Raw genomic sequence first — 19,239 nt, 5'->3', positions numbered from 1 at the left:
ATATATAAAATATGTTTTTTAATAAGTTTTCTAGAATATATTTTAGAAAAAGCTTTCCACGAATTAAATAAAACATTTTGGTCATTTCACTCCATTGATAGGATTTGGGATAATTAGGAAAAAAAAATTATGGGGTGCATGAAGAAAAACCTAAATGTTGAATTGAATGTTTTCGTTTTAGTGCACTCAACTTCTTCTGACATGAGATTTGATGCAATGCAATTTGGGCACTTATACATAGAATCACTTATAATTAGCCTTTAATTATGCTTTTTAATCCTTACAAATTAGAGTAAATATAGCTTGAATCCCAATTTTAAATAAGTTTTAATTAGAACTTCAAAACTAATTTTTTTCAGAAATTAAAATGAATTGGTTAAAATGTAGGATTTAAGATTTAAGATTTAAAATCTGGGTTTCAAGATTTTTAAATTTAGTGGTGAGAAACTACAGTTATATTATATTAAATTTGAGGGACTAAAATAATTTTTTTCTTAAATTTGAGATACCCAAAAAAAGATATTTCAAATTTCAAGGACATAATTAAACTAATACATAATTCAAGAACTAAAAAAAAATTGTAAGAAGATTAAAAATAATTAAAATTGTATGGGAAGAAAGAGAGAGTATGTAATAACTTGGGAAAGGTTTTTAAAAGTAAAAGAAAATAAAAAAAGCACAAAAGTAGCAAGTATGTACGTGGAAAACAGGCTTGTTTGTGTGTTTCTCTTTCCCTCATGACATGAGAGGTTTTTGAGACATCTTCCTCAAATTTGTTCAAATCCTCCATCATCCTATTTTTCTTCTTTCTGTCATTTTCCTCAACTTTTTACTTTGTGTTTATAGTATTCAATTCAATCCTTTCCTTTGGGATTCTCGCAATTCCACACATACAACACATTGTCTTAATTTTCCATGCCCTGGACGGTGACACCTTTTTCCAACGCTATTTACCCGTTTCTCCTCCGAATTCTTCATTTTATGCCATTTTTTTCAAATCTTTTTGGCCAAGACTCAATCTTTCTCGTGCCCATTTGAAGCTTTGTTTTGTTTTTGAAACAAAGTCCGGAATTTGTGAAGGAGGTAAGGGGTGGTTGATTTGTTTCTATTTGGCTCTTCTCACTTGCATTGGGTCAGTGAGGCTAAAGATGAACGAGCATGGAAATGAAGAACGTGTTTTTGAGATGGGGGTGGTGATTCCTAAGAGAGTGATTCAGGAGGAAGACGAATCATGTGACTGTGCACACGTCCTTGTAAAGGAGTTTGAGAAGGTGGGGTTTGAAGTTGAGAGAGTTATTGGCATTGCAGATGAGTTCATCAAGGTTAGGTTTTCTCAATTCCACTCTATGTTTCATTCATGCCAGTCACTTTCATTCAATGCTATACTTTACAGTTCGTGTGTTGGTTTTTTCCTATTTGGCATGCCTAAGGGAATCCCTTTTGTTTGTTTTTTTCATCATTGTTGTAGTTTAATCAGTTCTCTGTGTCTAATTTAAGTTTTTTGGTGAGTGGCTAAAACTTATTTGTCATTTGTTTAGTTGGCTGCACCTCTGGAAACATTGGGGAGGGCTGCAGCTGAACTGCAAATCAAGAAACGGACTCATATTGGTATATTGCAAATCCCCAAAGGGGGGCATCTGTTATGCCTATTACTATTTAAGTTCACTATGTCAAATGGTGCTAACTAGCATGTGACTGGTTGTGCAATTCCTATGTTGGTGTTAATGTGTCTTGTGATAAATGGCAGGTATGGATTTGCAATTTGAGGTGGAGGAGGTCGAAGCTTTTGTGAAACAACCTGATGGTTCTGTTTTCAGTTGGTGTGAGCGTTTCCAGTGCTACTGCCACTTAATATATGGAATGGTGAGTTTTTTCCGTAGCTATCCATTGTCTCTAAAAGTCAAAATTCCTTTTTTTCTATTATGTTTTTTAGCCAGCTCCACTCATACAGCTTGTTGTTTCATCTGATTCTCAGATTATAGGAGCCTTAGCTTTTTCTAATTCAAGAAAATATGAGCAAAATGCATTCTCAGATTAAGACCATGCAGTCTTGTATGGACTCTCATATTGACATCTCGTAACATTTTGGTTATCTTGTAAATTGAACTTGCAGGTAAACAACAGCAAGTCCGCCAAAGACCTTAAATTTGATGGAAAAGAAATCAAATGGGAAATTGGGGAGAATCTGATTTTGAAATTGGAATCAGAGAACATTGTTAAGCAAGTCTTTCCTTTGCATGGTGTTTTTACTCACATGTGCCATCACTTTTTCTCTAGATTAGGATCACTTGAAGCCTGAACTAATATTTCTTTTGGTTGATAGATGAAAAAAAGAGAAAGAAGCTTCTCAAGAGTTGGGCACTTCATTGGTGGCACTTCACAAATCAGCCAATAGATGAGATTTATTCATATTATGGGGCAAAGGTAAATGTGACCTTGACTCCATGAGCTTTATATATAGTATTATATGAAATTGTGGTTGTCCATTCTCCTTATCCAATGAAGGAATGAATAATCTGCAGATTGCAATCTATTTTGCTTTTCTTGGAATGTACACACGGTGGCTGCTCTTTCCTGCTGCATTTGGGCTTACTTTGCAATTGATAGATTTTGGGTGGGCCAATCTGTCTGTTAGTTTCTGTTTATACTACCACTTCTTCTTTAGTTTTTCATCTGGTTAAGCAGTTTTAGGAATTCTTATCCATTTTAGGTCATTGAAATTGGTGATGCTCCCTGTTTTCTTTGTCATGGTGATACTTTGGGCTATAATGTTTTCTCAGTTCTGGAAGCGTAAAAACTCTGCACTTTTAGCTAGGTAATGTTTTACTTTTTACTTCATTTGAGATCAATGCCATCACTTTACTAATTTGCTTTCTTTGATTCTTACTTCTGCCTTCACACCTTTTCTCTCTCGTGTTTTGGTGTTGTGTTGCAGATGGCCTATTAGTTATGTAGATGCAACTGACGAAGGACCCAAGATTACTGACGGAAAGGCAAGCTCCTGGCAGCCCCCGATGGAACTCATGAAAGTACTTGAGTATGATAGAATTAAAGAGAAGGAAGCATTCCAAAAATCTGAGTGGCTTGGGCGTTTCATGCGGTTCAGAAATGATGCTATCATTATCTTCAGCATCATATGCCTCCAGTTACCATTTGAGTTGGCATATGCCCATCTTTATGAAATTATTGGTTCTGATATAATTAAGTAAGAATACATATAATTTTTTTTTCTGTACTTCAACTTTGTCGTTAATTGAATATTATGCTATTTCTGTTTAGGAATTTCTTTCTGCGTAGTTCTCTCTTATTCCAATAATTCTATTTTGTTTGAGTCTCAATTAAAGTATCTTCTGTTGTGTTCATATAATTATTAGTTCCTGCAACATCTATTTTCCCACGTAACTGAGATGGTGTCCTCAACCTTGCAGAAGGATATTTTATTTTATATGTCAATTCCTTTGAGCATTGATGGGACTGTTTCTAACTTCATTTGTCCTCCTTGACTCTTTACTTATAATAATCACCTTTAGCCCTGTTGCTTCTGTCAAACTTAAAAGTTCATGTCCATGTAGTAAAGTAATGCATAATGCCACAAGAATCATTAACTGACTGATCCAATTTGCTCTTGAATATCATTCTTCTTTGAATAGCGGTCATCTTTCTGTTGAGTGTGTTTTTTTCAGGATGCAGTCCATCGCATGATTCATTCATGCCAATGTGGATTTTTTTGTTGTTGTAGTTGTACATTACCATAAGGACATAAAATTGAGTTATGTTTTGTTCCTCATTTAAAACTTCTCAGTCATCTATTTAATAAAACATGAATGCATTTTCTTGTTGGTTTTAAAATGACTTTGAAGTTGGGGCTTTGCATCCCATTAGTAGGGGACCAGCTTGTCTCACCAAATAATCTGTAATCTGATGCTAAAAAGTATCTTTTGTTAGTCATATTAATTCTAATATTGTTGAGTAAACATTTCATTAATGTGACTCTTATTTAAATGCTGGGTTTTTTCAGGTTTGGGCTCACTGCTGTTTACCTTTTCGCCATTCAGTATATTACCAAGATTGGTGGCAGGGTGTCTGTCAAACTTATCATGAAAGAAAACAATGAAAACACAGAAAAACAGGCTGATAGCTTAGTCTACAAGGTAATTAATCTGCGTTTTACCCCCTTGTTCTGAAAATGGAACTTACGTCGTTTATATTCTCCTACAGGTCTTTGGTCTGTACTTTATGCAGACATACATTGGAATCTTTTATCATGCCCTGTTGCATCGCAATTTTTCTACTCTTCGTCGAGTGTTGATTCAGCGGCTTCTTCTGTCAGAGGTTGCTAAGAAATTTTATTCATTATCTTTGTCTGTTCCTTCTTCCATTTCCCTTTATTTTCCTTCTGCTTAGTTTGGGGTTTTTCCTCATAATGATGTAAAAGGAAACATCTTCCAGGTGTTGGAAAACTTATTGGAAAATTCATTGCCTTATCTCAAGTATAGCTATAAAAAGTACAGGGTTCGGTAAGCCTTTTCATTCTTCTGGACAAGGACTATGCTAGGTTTACTTTGTTTAAAATGTTGGCACTATACAATTGCTAAACTATCTTTATTTCTCAAGACATAAGAAGAGTGAGAAAGGAGCAGCAGGAGAAAAAATCCAGTTTACTTCTAGAGTAGAGAAAGAGTACCTTAAGCCCCGTTACTCTGCTAGCATTGGTGAGGAGCTTGAAGATGGATTATTTGATGGTACTTGTAAACTCATTACACTCTTGATTTGTATATGCTATTTTAATTAATTTTTTATCATATGGAATGTAACTATTTCATTTAGATATAAATGTGTATGTAGAAGCCAAAACTAAAAAAGCTTAATTTCTTATCATATTTGAGAAGTATCCAAGATTGACATTTACCTGTACTCTTTGCAGATTTCTTAGAATTGGCATTGCAGTTTGGCATGATTTTGATGTTTGCTTGTGCATTTCCTCCTGCCTTTGTTTTTGCTGCCGTGGTATAAATTCTGTGATCCACCTCCCTTTTTTGCACTTGCTTTTGCTTGCCTTCTCCATTTCTATAAATGCTCTTTAATCATTTTGGCTTCTATAGAATACTACATCGTTGACAACTTATTACCTTGCTGTTCAGAACAATATTATGGAAATCAGGACAGATGCATTGAAACTGCTAGCCATTTTGAGGCGCCCTGTTCCTAGAGCTGCTGCAACAGTAGGAGCCTGGCTTAACATATTTCAGGTATTTGTTTATTTACACTGGAATTTGGAAGGAACTTGTCAATTATTTTGAACAATCCACTTGATATGAATTATAAATTAGAATTCGTGTGTACCAAATAACCCACCATATGGAAGGTCCTTTTACTGATATTCTCAGCATGCAACCTTTTTTCATGAAGGGTCATGAAAAAGAATTTTAGTCTGAACTATCAATTGCCATGTCCTTAAATATGAATGAGTCCTTCATCTGTAAACTCTACTTTTTCACTAGTCATTGTCACTGATTTGTACTCAATTTTCATGTCACACTGATTTGAGGGAATTCTTAACATTGCAGTTTCTCATATTGATGTCTATATGCACAAACTGTGCTCTTTTAGCATGGCTATATGATGAGGAGGGGAAATGGAAAATAGAACCTGGACTTGCAGCAATTTTAATCATGGAGCATGTTCTCTTGTTGATTAAGTTTGGTTTCTCTAGATTCGTTCCTGAGGTGCTTCTTCACTTCCATCCACTGTCATTCCTTCATTTCAAAGCTGCTTTATGAAAGATAACAGATTATAGTACTGTTTTCTTTGCAGGAACCTGCTTGGGTAAGAGCCAACCGTGCAAAACGCACTACTCAGGCACAGGATATGTGTTCTAAGAAGCTTTTAAGGACTATTTCTGGAGTAGACAAGAATTTTGCAGAGAAGAAATTGAAGTGATGCCTTTCCAGCTTATTATTATTTACTTCATTACCACTTACACAGAGACAGAAAATCCTTATGCTGGATTGTATTTTTGTTATCTTAGTTTCTTTCCCATGGCTGAATTGTATATTAAGAAGGGATTTTGCTTTCATTGACCTGTTTTGTCTTCCTTTTTGAATTGTAAATATTCAAATTACAAATTACTTCAAGTTTTATCAAAATGTGAGTGAAACAAAGATTGTGTTTTTGAGGCATTCAAATTAAGAACAAATTAGTTGTATACAACACCGACATTGATACAGACACGGAGACACAAAGATATGTATAATTTTTAAAATGTAGAACATGGAGACACGAATCTATATATTATATAATTATGAATTATATAAATTGACAATAAAGATTTATGTAAACAAGTATGTTTCAGTTTTTTTTATAGTAGAAAGATGTTTTTCTTAACTGGTTCAAAAGAATTTGTTTCTTATTTTTATAATCATAATAAAAATTTATACAATATAAGTTTGAGTTTTTAAAAAATTAATATACTTTTTCTTTTTAAAATTATATTAGAACTATACTACAATTGTCAGAAATTCCACAAATATTTTTTGAATTGAACACTTCACGGATACGTGTCCTACATGTATGTATTGGTGTCTGATATGTGTGTTCGACGTTTAAGAGACGTGTTCGAACCTGACAAAGGAAATTTTTGGCACTTGGTACTAAAATGGACAGAAAATAACTGCTTGATTCCAGATTATATTTACAGTGGTATGAAAGGTAATATAGTTTATAACACAAATGGATGCAAGACCCTCCCAAACACAAGCATTTGATCCAATGTGCTTCTGGAACAATTTACATTCACCACTTCAACATAAATGCACAAATTTCAAGGCTACAACCATTTAATGTAAAGCTCATTTTCATACTTTACCAACAATTCTTCCATTAACAAAATCCGATACCAATGTCTGTGATCTGGCCCTTGTATAACAGTGTCATTCCATCATGTTGAATTTGTGACTTAGCCACGAGACTTTCCAAAACGGCCACTGATTTGGCGTGCATAAGCAACAACAGCCTTAGCCCACCTCTTGATATCAGCCTTCAACTTGTTGGAATCCATGTCCTTCAGCTGCTTCCCTGGCTCCATAGACAATTCAACTGATGAAAAAAGGCGATCAAAACGCCTACGTTTTGAAGACTTCTGGCCCTTGAGGTTGGCAATGGCAATGCCACCATTCAGAGACACAGATTTCTTCACAGACATGGCTGCTGTGTGATGAGCAGCCAGAATAGTGTGTGAAAGATGATGTGATGATAGAGTGAGTACCAAACGAATTATGAAACTTTGTTTTGCATCTAACATCATTTATAAGCCTACCAATTACACTAGGACAAGTAACATGCTTTTCCAATGCGTGTAAATCATATGCTTTCATTGACTTTAGACTTTGTCAACACTTTTTTCCATGGATTCCTTAGCAAGATTAATTAGTACCTTGTAATATTCAAAAACAAATCTTCTAATTTTCTTCGTTTACTATAGCACAGATACGATACAAACACGGAGATATGTATAATCTTTAAAATATAGGACATAAGAACACATATCTATATATTATATAATTACAGATTATATAAATTAACAACAAAAATTTATGTGCACAAGTATGTTTTAATATTTTTTTTGTTGTAGAAAAATGTTTCTTATAACTGGTTCAAAAATAATTGTTCTTTATTTTTTAATCATAATAAAAAAAATTTACAGTAAATTTTATTTTTTTAAAAACTAATGCATTTTTTTTTTAAATTGTGTTAGAATTATATAAAATTATCAAAAATTCAACAAATATTGTTTGAATTAAACACTTCGCTGATATGTGTCTTATAAATGTGTCTTATAAATGTCATACGAATGTCGGTGTCCGACATAGACACATCATTTAAAAAACGTGTCTAAACCTTCATAGTTTTCTATCCTTTTATCATAAAAGTAATTATTTAATTATTAAACGAAAACAAATCTTTTTATTTTGTATATAAAAGGAACATTGTGGTGTTGAATATGATATATAAAGGTTGGCATCCACAGGAATAGAAAAGTGTTTACCTTTCAAAATTTCTGTGCGATTTAGCATAACCGCGTCCACTAAACTAAGAAGAATTATTAGAAGAACGAAACATAGTTTATTTGAGAAAATTCAAAACAAACATTTTTTTACATGCCAAACTTCATTAAAAACAGGAAAGAGGTTGGAAGCAAATAATTAATTTGTAATAAAAAATGTTTTTTTAATTAACAAAAAGAAGCATAAGGTTTAAGACTAGCGTGATGGCCACGCATGGAGAATCCAGTCAACGAAATGTTAGGAACTACAGACATCAACATATAATCATTAGCCATATAAATAAATGTAACGAAAGTGATAGCAGGTTTCAAGTTTCTTGATACAAAAATTTCTACATTACTTTTGTTATTATGTGAAATATGAATATTACACGTTTCAGTAAAATGATGCAGTGTCTCTGCTACATAGTTAACAACTCACTAATTCAGGCTCAACGAACAACAGTGGACTCAGCAGTTTTAGACACAAATAAAATACAAATTGAAGACATTTGTTTTTAAACCAACAGCCAAAATCAGACCATGATTAATCAAATCAAATACCGTATAAAAATGCGACCTTTTTATTACGAAAGATTTACTTGTTTGACCCTTTTTCGACTTCAAATGAGTAATGTTAGAAAATCATTTGTTTATTCATTAAACTAAACATAAACCACTTATTATTAAAACAAAATGATTCACAATAAGGAACAACCATTAGTGCTATTTTGTTTATCATGTTTCACCGTACAAAATTTGCGTTCATTATGCTAGATAGTGAAAAATAAAAAGCAAAAGTATAATTAACTTTTCAAATAAGGCTTTCAATGCTAATGCCACTAATGATCTTTGATGCAATAAAAGTGAGCCACTTTGTCGGCTGCTTTCAAGCAACAACCATTAGGAGATTATACCAAGAAACAAATCAGAGAAGGTGAAAGCTATGAAATACTAGTTCAAGTTCATATTGAATACTTCATAAATAATTGCATATTCCAAAACAACTCGGGAAATATAGAGTGAGTTCTAAAATCACAAAAAAAGGGGCAAAAACGAGGGTTGAATGCAGGTTAACTCGGTCTCAATTCCCTTTCACTTCCTACCAGAGATCTTCAAGGCCTGTCTATTCCTCTTCTTGACACCAGACTTGGCAACTTTGAGGCTTCTGTGAACAACACTCAACCTTGCAAGGGCAGCCTTCTTCAAGTCAGGTCTGTAGTAATTATTCGCAACCTGAAATTCGTTGCATTGTTAGGAAAAATAAATCTGATAATGTAACTACATATATAGCATAAAAAGTATTGGCAGCAACAGTTCACTAAACACGAAGTCCAAACATATTGAAGAAATCTTGGATGCTAACATTATAGAACGAATAGCCAGTACAAAAAAGGGTTAAGATTTCCTCTGTAATCTAATAAATTCATTAACGAATGATAAAAGCTCAGAAGCCAAGCGTAACATGTATATTTCATTAAAGAATCCCAAAATAAGGATTCTTCTTATATGTTAGAGGCTCATCACCGCTGCTGAGTCTTGCTGGCAAGAGTCCAGAAAAGTATATTTCACAAACAATACAACACAATCACCAATAAATGCACAAGGTATCTGCTACAAATCAAAGAACAATAACATAACTCTAATTTTCATTTACAAAAAGGACACCAGGATTGGCACTTTGTGACAGTGCTACGACTGGGATAGGGAAAGCATCTATTAATATAAGGACATCAAAGAACAAATAACAATTAATTGAAAATAAAGCAAAAAAGAAGAAACATATATTTGAAGTAGCAATGGAATCAAATTTCTCAAAAGAATAAATTCTTGGAAGAATTCCTGAATGATTGAAGTTCAGAAGCCAAGCGTAACATGCATATTTCATTGAAGAAACCCTGAAAAAGGATTCTTCTTATATGTTAGAGGCTCATCACCACCACTGTGTCTTGGAGGCAAAAGACCCAAAAGGCATTTGCTTAGCACAGTATGCCCAAACCAATACACAACAATCACCACATGCACAAGGTATCTTCTACAAATCAAAGAACAATAACATACCTCTAGTTTTCATTTATGAAAATGACACCAGGGTTGGAACTTAACGAATAACAATTAATTGAAAATAAAGCAGACAAGAAGAAACATATATTTGAAGTAACAACAGAATCAAATTATCAGAAGAATAAACTCATGGTACACATGAATGATTGAGGCTCAGAAGCCAAGCGTAACATGTATATTTCATTGAAGAAACCCTGAAAAAGGATTCTTCTTATATGTTAGAGGCTCATCACCACCACTGTGTCTTGGAGACAAAAGTCCCAAAAGGCATTTGTTTGGAACAAAATGCCCAAACAAATACACAACAATCACCACATGCACAAGGTATCTTCTACAAATCAACGAACAACAATAATATAACTCAAGTTTTCATTTATGAAAATGACACCAGGGTTGGTACTTAACGAATAACAATTAATTGAAAATAAAGCAGACAAGAAGAAACATATTTGGAGTGGCAACAGAATCAAATTCTCAGAAGAATAAATTCAAGGATGAATTCACGAATGATTGAAGCTCAGAAGCCAAGCGTAACATGCATATTTCATTGAAGAAACCCTGAAAAAGGATTCCTCTTATATGTTAGAGGCTCATCACCACCACTGTGTCTTAGAGGCAAAAGACCCAAAAGGCATTTGATTAGCAGAATATGCCCCAAGACACAACAATCACCAAATTAAAGACGCATAAGCATTAACTCTAACAAATCCATGGGCAACAATAACATAAATATTCTTTCCATTTATAAAAATGACATCAATGTTCCTACATTGGGACTGTACAGTAATTAACATAATAGTGTAGTCTAATAATACAATACGTAATGACATTCAAGAACAAGCTATGTTTCACATTAAGTTAAAGCAAACAACAATTTCTATGGAAGATAAGTCATCGGCGAGGAATAAAACAAAAAAAAAAAAGCAAAACAGTTTACTTGAAATGGCAATATAATCAAACACTAAGGAGTTAGAACGAGAAGATCATAAACAAAACACATAAATCACAAAGCTAACCTTTAAGGGACATTGTTTTCATTTACCTGATTTTCAACAGCCTTTGCCATCCTACGGAACTCCTTCTTCATCACAGATTTGTGGAGCAACGCAGCAGGCTTGTTCTGCTTCTTCGTCTTTGTCGTAGCCAACAACACAGACAGATCCTTACCAACAGGCTGAACAGTAACAGTTTTCTTGTTTGCCAAACCTAACATGCCAGCGAAAGAACAAATTCAACTCTAAACATTTGAAACAGTGTGATCCAATCCATAATAGGTTTCTTAGACAAGCCAAATTCAGTGATCAATAGACATAAACACCATTTCACAAGTTTAAGAATTTCAATTAAAATCCCAAATGTTATGACACCCAAAGGATTAGTTTTTCACGCACCCAGTTTCAACGATTAAAAAAATCCATTTTTTTATCAAAAAAAGATAAAAGAAAATAAAATTGGAGAAAGAGAAACATACCAGAGAATTTGTAGGAATTGAGGTTGTAGAGATTGTTGGACTCTCTGCTGAATTCGACACTCTGAGTGCCTCTTCCGAACTGTTTCACTAAAAAGGAGTTGTTCTTCTTCACAATCTCCCACACGAGCTGCCCTGGAACTGTCGCCATTTTCTTCTTCTACCTGCAACTCACACTAGGGTTTTGCGTTAGGTTCTATATTTATACAGGAAAGTGAAGAAACCCTAAGTTTATCAAAATAAACCGGGTTCGGGAAGTTCGACCCATTAATCCGTAAACAAGATCCGTGAAGTGTTGGGTTTGGACCCGATTACTAGTTGGATCACATAGCCCATTAATATGTACTTTAAAAAAATATTAATTTACTTTACGAAGACAGATTAAAAAAACATTAATTTTCCTTATTTATTTTAGTTACGAAAACAATAATAACCATAGTTCTCATTGAACATATTTTTAATTAATTGATTTCGTATTAAAAAATTGTCGATAATTTTTCATCTTGAAATTTAAGCAAATTCAAACACATGTTAAGTAACTATTTATTTTATTTGAACTTTAAATACGAGAGGAAAATCTTATAGGGTTTTTAATAAACATGATTTTTTATTTTTACTTTTCACATGAGGAGTGAAGAAATTCAAACATCATTGTAGAATATTTATTCTCTTGTTTCTTTTTAGATGTTACTTAAGAAGTAGTTAAATATTTAGGCTGATGAAAGATGATTTTTTATTAGTCTTGATATAATTTTATTTCTTAATTAAAGAAATAAATAACATTTTTAAAAATCATCAAAATAGATAAGTTATTTTCCTTCAAATAACTTTAGATAAAATTATATTATTGAAGTCTTCAAATACACTAAAATCGTGTTACATAATTTCAGTTCCAATACACTAAAATCGTGTTGCGTAATTATAACTTACTTAAAAAATTATCCCAATGAAAAACAAACAAAATAAAGAACAAACATAGAGAAAGATGATAATATCATGTGGGGAACCTCCATATGTTTGATGTCATAATCATAACAAGTTTGCACACAAACACAATAAATTGGAATGGGGATTGATCCAAATGTTCTGATAATTGCATTTTTTTTTCTTTGTTTTTAGCCTTGTAGGATTCATAGAGGTGACTTGGATATAAAGAATGGAGTCAAAATCCAAGATGAGTATAAAATGTAGTTATTGAACCTCCGTAACATCCTAATTCATTACTTTTTAAGAACCTAATATCAGGTAAAACACCTAATACTAGACCATCCCTCTTTACACCTCATCCAATGTTACATTATTTACAGAGCCAAAGAGAAGCCTCAGATGATTTAACACCTACAGTTCTACATGAAAATGCTCTTCAAATTGTACAGAAGATTCAAGCTTCATGCCAGAATTTGTGGGGCTGCAAACTGTGCATATAGTTAAAAAGAAGTGGATAATATTATGGTCTGCAGAACTAAACCAAAATCTCTTAAATTACCAACAAAGAAGCAACAATCACCACCACCATTCCTTGTAACTCCTTCCCAACAACACAAGTCATGGATTGGTGGATGATGTTGGTACTGCCCGGTGTGTTGACCGAGCTTGACCACTCACTGCTTCATTTATCCTACTGAACACTACTTTAAGGGGAATGCAAGCTATGACAGGACCCTTCAGCTTATCTACCACTGGTTTTCTCTCCTCTTCTGACTGTCTGTGACCTGTCAATGAAGACAATTTCCGAATCTTTTTATTCATCAGCCCTGTTTTTTTCATCTTGGAAGATTTCAAACGTTTTGAACTTTTGGAATGTATTCTTCTGGGTACCAAGTTTGGCTTGGCCATGCAAAAGACATCACCAGCTTCCATGTCACATCCACTGCCACTCAACATTTTATCACAATGACCCTCTTCCAAAACCTCAACTGTCAAAGGGTGCCCTATAAAAGCTTTGCCATTCAGTTTACTCACAAGAGAAACCAAAGGCACGTGTTGCGGCCGGTAGCTGGATTTAACTTCTAGCTTAACATCATATAATGAAGCCTCAGAACAATAGTTTCTTCCAGGGAAATCTGCCATTTGATATCTGGAGTTGACAGTGAAGCGCGAATGGCGATAAGGAAGTAATCTTTGAGGTATGAGAGATCCATCAGGTAATGCCTTTGCCTCCGTTGTTGTGCCCTTGATATGCTTGTTCAAGTCCCGAAATCCTTCTAGTTGGCCTTCCGCAACAGGTTTGCTTTTAACTTGAGAATTACAGTTGTACGAAGTGTGCGGTGCACCCATGCCATTCCAATCAACTTTCGAGCCAGCACCCTGGTAGGTTCCATCTGAACTTCCTATTACTGGCAAAGAAGCACTGGATTGGTGGCCTGTGTCCACATATTTTCTTGAGACATGTTTTATATTTTTACTTGTATGTCTTGAATTCCTCTTTCCTTTTGACTGCCACTTTGAACTACCTTTGTCTTGTCTATGGCCCACAATATTGTGACCAGTAGCAGAACTGGTACAACCAGGTTCGTTCTTGATCTCATCTCTCAATGACACAGCTTCACATGGACTAAGATTACAAGATTGTTGTCCCAATGCACTAACTTGAGGTTTGTCAGGTGAACAAGAAACCAAAATGGGTGACAAATCTGGCAAAAGAAAACACAACAGTGAATGTCAATTATAGCACACATCTTTTCAAACCACTACACACAAAAAAGGTGAAGTTGCAGTATGGCTAAATTAAAGCAATAGGGACAAAATATAACTTGAATAGTTTATAGCTTTCAAGTCTCGACAAGGGTTTTATTGATTAAATATAAACTGATAGGAATAGAGGAGCAAAATGGATAGATATGGAAACCTCGGGAAAGGAACACAGTCACATATAAAACTAACATATTTAACTTTCACTACAGCTCAGCAATGCAACTTTGAACAATCAGTTTGCACACATAATATTGGGACATAATCAACAACCATGAAAAAGTAAAGAAAAGTAACTGACAGTAGGGAAGGGGGGAAATTATACACATCAGATAAAACAGTTTCTGCAAAATGAGTAACACAAGTGCCACTTGCTCAAAAGATTGATGAATCTCAATATTCTCCTTCCAAGTAAGCCAACAATAAAACCATGCTTCAACCTAAACTGCTCTAATCATTATGTTTGATCGCTGCGCCTCTTCCAGGAACCACATTCATTTCCATCTCTTTTCTAATTCTAAGTTATATGTTGTGAGTAGGGCCTCACAACGCAAACTATTAGGGATGCTTACGCAACATACCCACATACCCATGTAAAGACCTAAACCTATCATGAAACTAAAAGGAAAAATTAGGTACAGGAGAAAAAGGAAAGAAAAATAATATTAGCATGCAAGGGTGGGGAGATCACAAACTGCAAGGCATTTGGATGAAAATTGTAAACATTATAGGTGCAAACACATTGCACGGAGAGAATATGCTATAGAAATTCAGATGCTGTGGCATACCAGGAGTGTGTTTCACCTCCCCAAGAACCCCAACAAACGGCACATCAAATAGTTTATCAGGAGAACCTTTGCCAACTAGCCCTGCTTGGCCAGAAGCTTCATTCTCCTTGACCCCATGATTGATTTGTGAGCCATCATCTCCACTACCATGGTCATGAACAATTAATGAAGTCCCATTCTCACAACAACCAGCTTCAGTACTATCTGAATTATGTGTAGACATTGGAAAAGTTTTCTTTGAATCATTAGAATCTAGTCCAGAACTTCTTCCATCAGTTACCCCGCATAGTGGAGAACTGTTTGAAATGGGAAGATGATCACAAATGACAGGAACTGACACCATGGCTGTACTCTTCAAAACTTTAGTCAAGGGCCTGCGTCGATTTTTCCTTTTCAATAACTCATGAACATTTGCCACTTGTGATCTCTTCCTTTTCAATGTTGAAGAATAACCTTTACCACCATTTACAGATGTTCCATTTGCCAGGCAGTTCCCCGTGGTAGAATTGTTGAGTGAAGCACTAATGTGCAGACCAATTTCAGTTGCACCAGTACCTTGGACCTTTTTCTTTGACACTACACCAATGCCCAAGTCCTCAAGTCCTCTCATTCGTTTGACTCCTTCAGATCCATCATCTTCTGAATCATTAGGTGTTCTTCTCCTCCTTCCTTGCACAGAATGCAACTTTAAAGAACCATTGTGATTAGGCACTTCAAAAGATATAACAGATTGTGACAATTCTGGGGCTGAATTAGAATTGTCATCAGAGTCACTCAGATCACCAGTCACATCTTCAGAATTAGACATGAGTGGTAATTCCCCAGCTGATCCTCCATGTTCACTACCAGGTTTATCTAATCCAGAGCATAAGCTTAACGATTCTTTGTCCAGGTGAGCACTCTCTAGCTCAAGAGCATGAAGAATGGCATCTTCCCTGCGAGCATACTTCACTGCCTTCTTGTTTGAATTAGCAGCTGATGCCTTTGCCTTCTCAATGCATTCATCATACTCTCCACAGCGAAAAGCTTTTACCCGCTTTGATTTTTCAAGATTATACCAATCCCTATATCACAGACGTTTTTTTCAAATCAGACCTTATGAAAATTTAAATACACCTTAATAACTCAAACAAATTTGAGAAAGGCAACTGTACTGTACTACACAAGCTACAGTTTTTTTTCATAATGACAACAAATCAAATTCGAAGTTGCAATGGAAAATTGATTAAGTTCCCTACTAACAAACAGGTTACAGTTCTGCTGGAAAGGAAAGCCACATCCAAAATAGTTGTGACAACAACAATGTTCTTAAACAGGTCTAGTTATTCTGAAAATCTGTTTGTAGTTTATATGGGTATATAGGAAGTAGGCATCATAATTTTGATACCTCTTCTGCCTTTAATGCCCTGTACAATTTTAAGTAGAAACCAATAATATTCATTTTAAGGTTTAAAAAGCTCCAAAGCTCAAATGGCTGAAAATTTCCCCAACTAAGTCCCGGGGAAAAAAACACCCCCTCAATAAAGAAGATGAGGTAACATAATTAAGAAGCTGAAAGAAAAACAATTTTATCCTATAATAATACAAACCAGAACTACCTAGAAAATCACTTTAAAACAATGGTCCACATCATTGGAAAAAAACCACAACTCATTAAGGTTACAGAAAACCTTGTCCTATGTATCTCGAATTCCCAATTCCCTTATCTGCAATGAAAACGGCACTTCAATCAAGAACTGTCCCCCCTCGCACCACCCAAAAAAAACCATAAAAAAATTCAATGATCAAACCAATATTGTATGATTCACATCATGCAGCTACAACTCCAACACCATCTAATTAAGGATGAAAATGGATGGGAAAAAAGTTCAGACATGAATATAAGCAAAACATTAAAAAAAAAAAAACTGAGACAAAAAAAAATAAAGAAGAAGGGACTGACACGCTTGCATCCTCACGACCTAAGAGCTTGACGGGAGTACCCGATCTCGGAGAAACCAAGCAACTCTCCGACAATTCGTGAAGACCCAATATCCGACCCGGCCACCACGACCCGTTTCTTCGTCGAACCCAAACCAACCCACCCACCGACGCATCGATTCCGTTCACGTTCGACTTCCCCGAGCTACCCATTTGAAAAGGAAAAAAACCCTTAAACCCTTTTTTCTTCTTTTCTTAGAAAGAAGATATCAATCCCAACACGCCATCATTGCAGAGGTACCCAAGTGGAGAAAGAGCCGAAAGGCCTCGCTTTTGCTCAAAACAGAAGAACCCCACAAAGAGTAAGAGGCTAAAACCCCATTAGAATTGGTAATGGTGCATGCAGGGATAAAAGGGCGAAAGATCTATGAGAGGTTAAGGGGAAAGTTGGAGGAGGGATCTAGCGTGAAAACGGGTTTTGTGTGAAGGGTTATGAGATGGTGGTGGTGGTCATCCGTGGCAAACACAGAGAGTACGGACACCATAGAGTGAGTGGCACTGAGTGAGGAAGAGAGAGAAGAAAAGAGAGAAGCGGTTTCTTTCTGTCTGCGATAGAAAGAGAGAGAAAGAGGGTTGAGAGTTGGAGGTGTTGTTTGGATCAAAACGTGACATTTGGTATCTTTACGCGATGGCCCATTAAACATTACAATACAGAAACAGGGAAGGAGGCAATGAGGCGATGTGTTCGTTTTTGGTGTTTTGGGTTTTTTTTTCCTTAAGAAAATGAAAAAAAAAAAAAGTGTTTCGTAGTACACGGTTTGTCAGGTTTCACCTATGTTGTCAGCGTACATGTATTTATTATCGTTTTCCTCTTCACAATTTTTCACACTTCTGTGCTGTGATTTCTAAGATACTTAGGTTTCTAATCTTTCTCTGTTTTGTTTTTTCAGTTCACCACATTTAAATCTCAATTCATCTTCTTCTTTCTTCTGCTTGTTTTTCTGAAAGTGAAAAACCTTTGTTCAGTGAAGTTACAACTAAAAAAACAGCATATCCTTGCTTGAAAAGAGAAAAATATAATAGACGAAAATAATTAAAAAAACATATTAGAAATTAAAGTTAAAAGTAATAGATTTGAAAATACAGAAAAAGAAGAGATAAAGAATTGGATAAGAACTTTTAAAACTATTTTCATTTTATTTTATTTTTTCAGTTCTCCAAATTATGTTCATTCATCATTCTTCCAAATTCTACACTTACCAAAAGACAAGCTCTTGACTGGTAAATTTATTCCATAACAATTTCTAATTAAATAATGATTTTTTTTAAATTAATCGTTAAAAAAATTGTAAAATCTTATACAAATTATTTAATTTATTATATTTCTTATATTGTATTATATGTGTTGGAATTTATTATTGTTAGTTAAATATTGTTTTTCTTCATTTTAAGTATGTTAAAAATAAAAACTAATTTAATCAATTGATTTTGTTAAGTTCCAACTATAAGTAAGTAGTTATATCATATTTGTGTTTAATGTGAGATAACTTAAGTTGAATTGGTTGACTTGAGATTAAAAAAATACACAGTGAGTTGTGTTGATCTTATATTTTTATTTTTAAAGAATGGAATTGCTTTGTAAAATGATAAGGGAGTAAATAAATAGGGAAATAAAATTATATAATATTTTACTTTAATAAATAAAACATTTCTTCCTCCCACAACCTAATTTTCAAATCATATATATATATATATATATATATATATATATATATATAAAGTGTCTAAAATGTATTATACAATCTTAACATAATAATAAATTAATATTTTCTTAATGTACATCTTTAGCCTTTTCCAAATCTTATAAAAGTAACTATACTTTTCACAAAATCAAATAAAAAAATAAGCATATTATTACAATTTAAAAATTATCTTAAGAGTGATTTCCTTTAACATTGTATCATACAATAAGGATGAATGGTCGTTGTTAGATAAGTAGTGATAGTAAATTATTTATTAATTAGTAATGTTGTGTAATAATTGAAATTTGTGCTCTTGTATTTTTTTGTAATGTTTTGTGTTGTTATACATTGGCTTTATAAAGATGTTAATTACAATTGTGTGTAAGATTTTGTGTTTTAAATTTTAAATGTTTCATTTGGATATTTCATGCCTGTAATTTTTTACTTACTCTAAATTGTGTGTGTTTTTTTGAGATGTGATATTTACTACTTCGGCCAAGAACAACCATTATCACAAGAAACATA

General features: G+C 34.1%; 4 protein-coding genes and 4 non-coding genes across 11 annotated transcripts; 1 reads left to right on the top strand and 7 right to left on the bottom strand.

Moving 5' to 3' along the window:
- Positions 1-680: 680 nt before the first annotated feature.
- LOC137819118 (anoctamin-like protein) lies at positions 681-6,172 on the top strand. 2 transcript variants are annotated; one of them, XM_068622870.2, is made up of 16 exons: positions 681-1,322; positions 1,539-1,608; positions 1,748-1,863; positions 2,114-2,240; positions 2,324-2,424; positions 2,523-2,614; positions 2,711-2,815; positions 2,936-3,205; positions 4,019-4,151; positions 4,219-4,332; positions 4,450-4,517; positions 4,615-4,742; positions 4,925-5,007; positions 5,142-5,249; positions 5,568-5,726; positions 5,815-6,172. In XM_068622870.2, exons 1-16 carry the CDS (start codon positions 1,149-1,151, stop codon positions 5,938-5,940), a joined length of 1,974 nt encoding a protein of 657 aa, XP_068478971.1. In that variant the 5' UTR covers positions 681-1,148; the 3' UTR covers positions 5,941-6,172. The 2 variants fall into 2 exon arrangements, with proteins under 2 accessions (XP_068478971.1, XP_068478972.1); XM_068622871.2 differs by lacking the exon at positions 1,539-1,608 and having other exon boundaries at positions 1,187-1,322.
- Positions 6,173-6,690: 518 nt separating this feature from the next.
- On the bottom strand, positions 6,691-7,287 carry LOC150024841 (uncharacterized). The gene has a single exon (XM_090296711.1). The coding sequence runs from the start codon at positions 7,199-7,201 to the stop codon at positions 6,956-6,958; it is 246 nt and encodes an 81-aa protein (XP_090152837.1). The 5' UTR covers positions 7,202-7,287; the 3' UTR covers positions 6,691-6,955.
- Positions 7,288-8,986: 1,699 nt separating this feature from the next.
- On the bottom strand, positions 8,987-11,882 carry LOC137818344 (large ribosomal subunit protein eL28y). The gene is made up of 3 exons (XM_068621701.2): positions 11,577-11,882; positions 11,148-11,311; positions 8,987-9,277 (listed from the first exon to the last, which is right to left on the bottom strand). Exons 1-3 carry the CDS (start codon positions 11,722-11,724, stop codon positions 9,137-9,139), a joined length of 453 nt encoding a protein of 150 aa, XP_068477802.1. The 5' UTR covers positions 11,725-11,882; the 3' UTR covers positions 8,987-9,136.
- On the bottom strand, positions 9,484-9,574 carry LOC137819925 (small nucleolar RNA R24). Its single transcript, XR_011082485.1, has one exon. It is a non-coding gene; the product is annotated as a small nucleolar RNA R24 (small nucleolar RNA).
- LOC137819927 (small nucleolar RNA R24) lies at positions 9,894-9,984 on the bottom strand. The gene has a single exon (XR_011082487.1). It is a non-coding gene; the product is annotated as a small nucleolar RNA R24 (small nucleolar RNA).
- Positions 10,254-10,344, bottom strand: LOC137819926 (small nucleolar RNA R24). The gene has a single exon (XR_011082486.1). It is a non-coding gene; the product is annotated as a small nucleolar RNA R24 (small nucleolar RNA).
- Positions 10,618-10,708, bottom strand: LOC137819928 (small nucleolar RNA R24). The gene has a single exon (XR_011082488.1). It is a non-coding gene; the product is annotated as a small nucleolar RNA R24 (small nucleolar RNA).
- Positions 11,883-12,764: 882 nt separating the features above from the next.
- LOC137818425 (uncharacterized protein At1g51745) lies at positions 12,765-17,802 on the bottom strand. 3 transcript variants are annotated; one of them, XM_068621855.2, is made up of 3 exons: positions 16,995-17,802; positions 15,053-16,116; positions 12,765-14,206 (listed from the first exon to the last, which is right to left on the bottom strand). In XM_068621855.2, the coding sequence occupies exons 1-3, from the start codon at positions 17,183-17,185 to the stop codon at positions 13,119-13,121; spliced, it is 2,343 nt and encodes a 780-aa protein (XP_068477956.2). In that variant the 5' UTR covers positions 17,186-17,802; the 3' UTR covers positions 12,765-13,118. The 3 variants fall into 3 exon arrangements, with proteins under 3 accessions (XP_068477956.2, XP_068477959.2, XP_068477960.2); XM_068621858.2 differs by having other exon boundaries at positions 17,014-17,797; XM_068621859.2 differs by having other exon boundaries at positions 17,035-17,639.
- Positions 17,803-19,239: the final 1,437 nt, after the last annotated feature.

This window comes from Phaseolus vulgaris, chromosome 10 (assembly GCF_051622355.1).
Source record: "Phaseolus vulgaris cultivar YP4 chromosome 10, ASM5162235v1, whole genome shotgun sequence".
Lineage (NCBI taxonomy): Eukaryota > Viridiplantae > Streptophyta > Magnoliopsida > Fabales > Fabaceae > Phaseolus > Phaseolus vulgaris.
The sequence above is the reverse complement of the archived record's forward strand: the minus strand, read 5'-3'. Positions and strand labels throughout refer to the sequence as shown.

Excerpts from the sequence above, each read along its gene's own strand:
- LOC137818425 (XM_068621855.2), bottom strand. The coding sequence starts at position 17,185 with ATGGGTAGCTCGGGGAAGTCGAACGTGAACGGAATCGATGCGTCGGTG. Across the intron at positions 16,117-16,994 it reads GGTCGTGAGGATGCAAGCGT|GGATTGGTATAATCTTGAAA; the intron begins GTCAGTCCCTTC and ends TCTGTGATATAG. Across the intron at positions 14,207-15,052 it reads GGAGGTGAAACACACTCCTG|ATTTGTCACCCATTTTGGTT; the intron begins GTATGCCACAGC and ends TTCTTTTGCCAG.
- LOC150024841 (XM_090296711.1), bottom strand. The coding sequence starts at position 7,201 with ATGTCTGTGAAGAAATCTGTGTCTCTGAATGGTGGCATTGCCATTGCC.
- LOC137818344 (XM_068621701.2), bottom strand. The coding sequence starts at position 11,724 with ATGGCGACAGTTCCAGGGCAGCTCGTGTGGGAGATTGTGAAGAAGAAC. Across the intron at positions 11,312-11,576 it reads CAATTCCTACAAATTCTCTG|GTTTGGCAAACAAGAAAACT; the intron begins GTATGTTTCTCT and ends CTGGCATGTTAG. Across the intron at positions 9,278-11,147 it reads CAAAGGCTGTTGAAAATCAG|GTTGCGAATAATTACTACAG; the intron begins GTAAATGAAAAC and ends AACGAATTTCAG.
- LOC137819118 (XM_068622870.2), top strand. The coding sequence starts at position 1,149 with ATGAACGAGCATGGAAATGAAGAACGTGTTTTTGAGATGGGGGTGGTG. Across the intron at positions 4,333-4,449 it reads AGCGGCTTCTTCTGTCAGAG|GTGTTGGAAAACTTATTGGA; the intron begins GTTGCTAAGAAA and ends AACATCTTCCAG. Across the intron at positions 5,250-5,567 it reads CCTGGCTTAACATATTTCAG|TTTCTCATATTGATGTCTAT; the intron begins GTATTTGTTTAT and ends TTAACATTGCAG.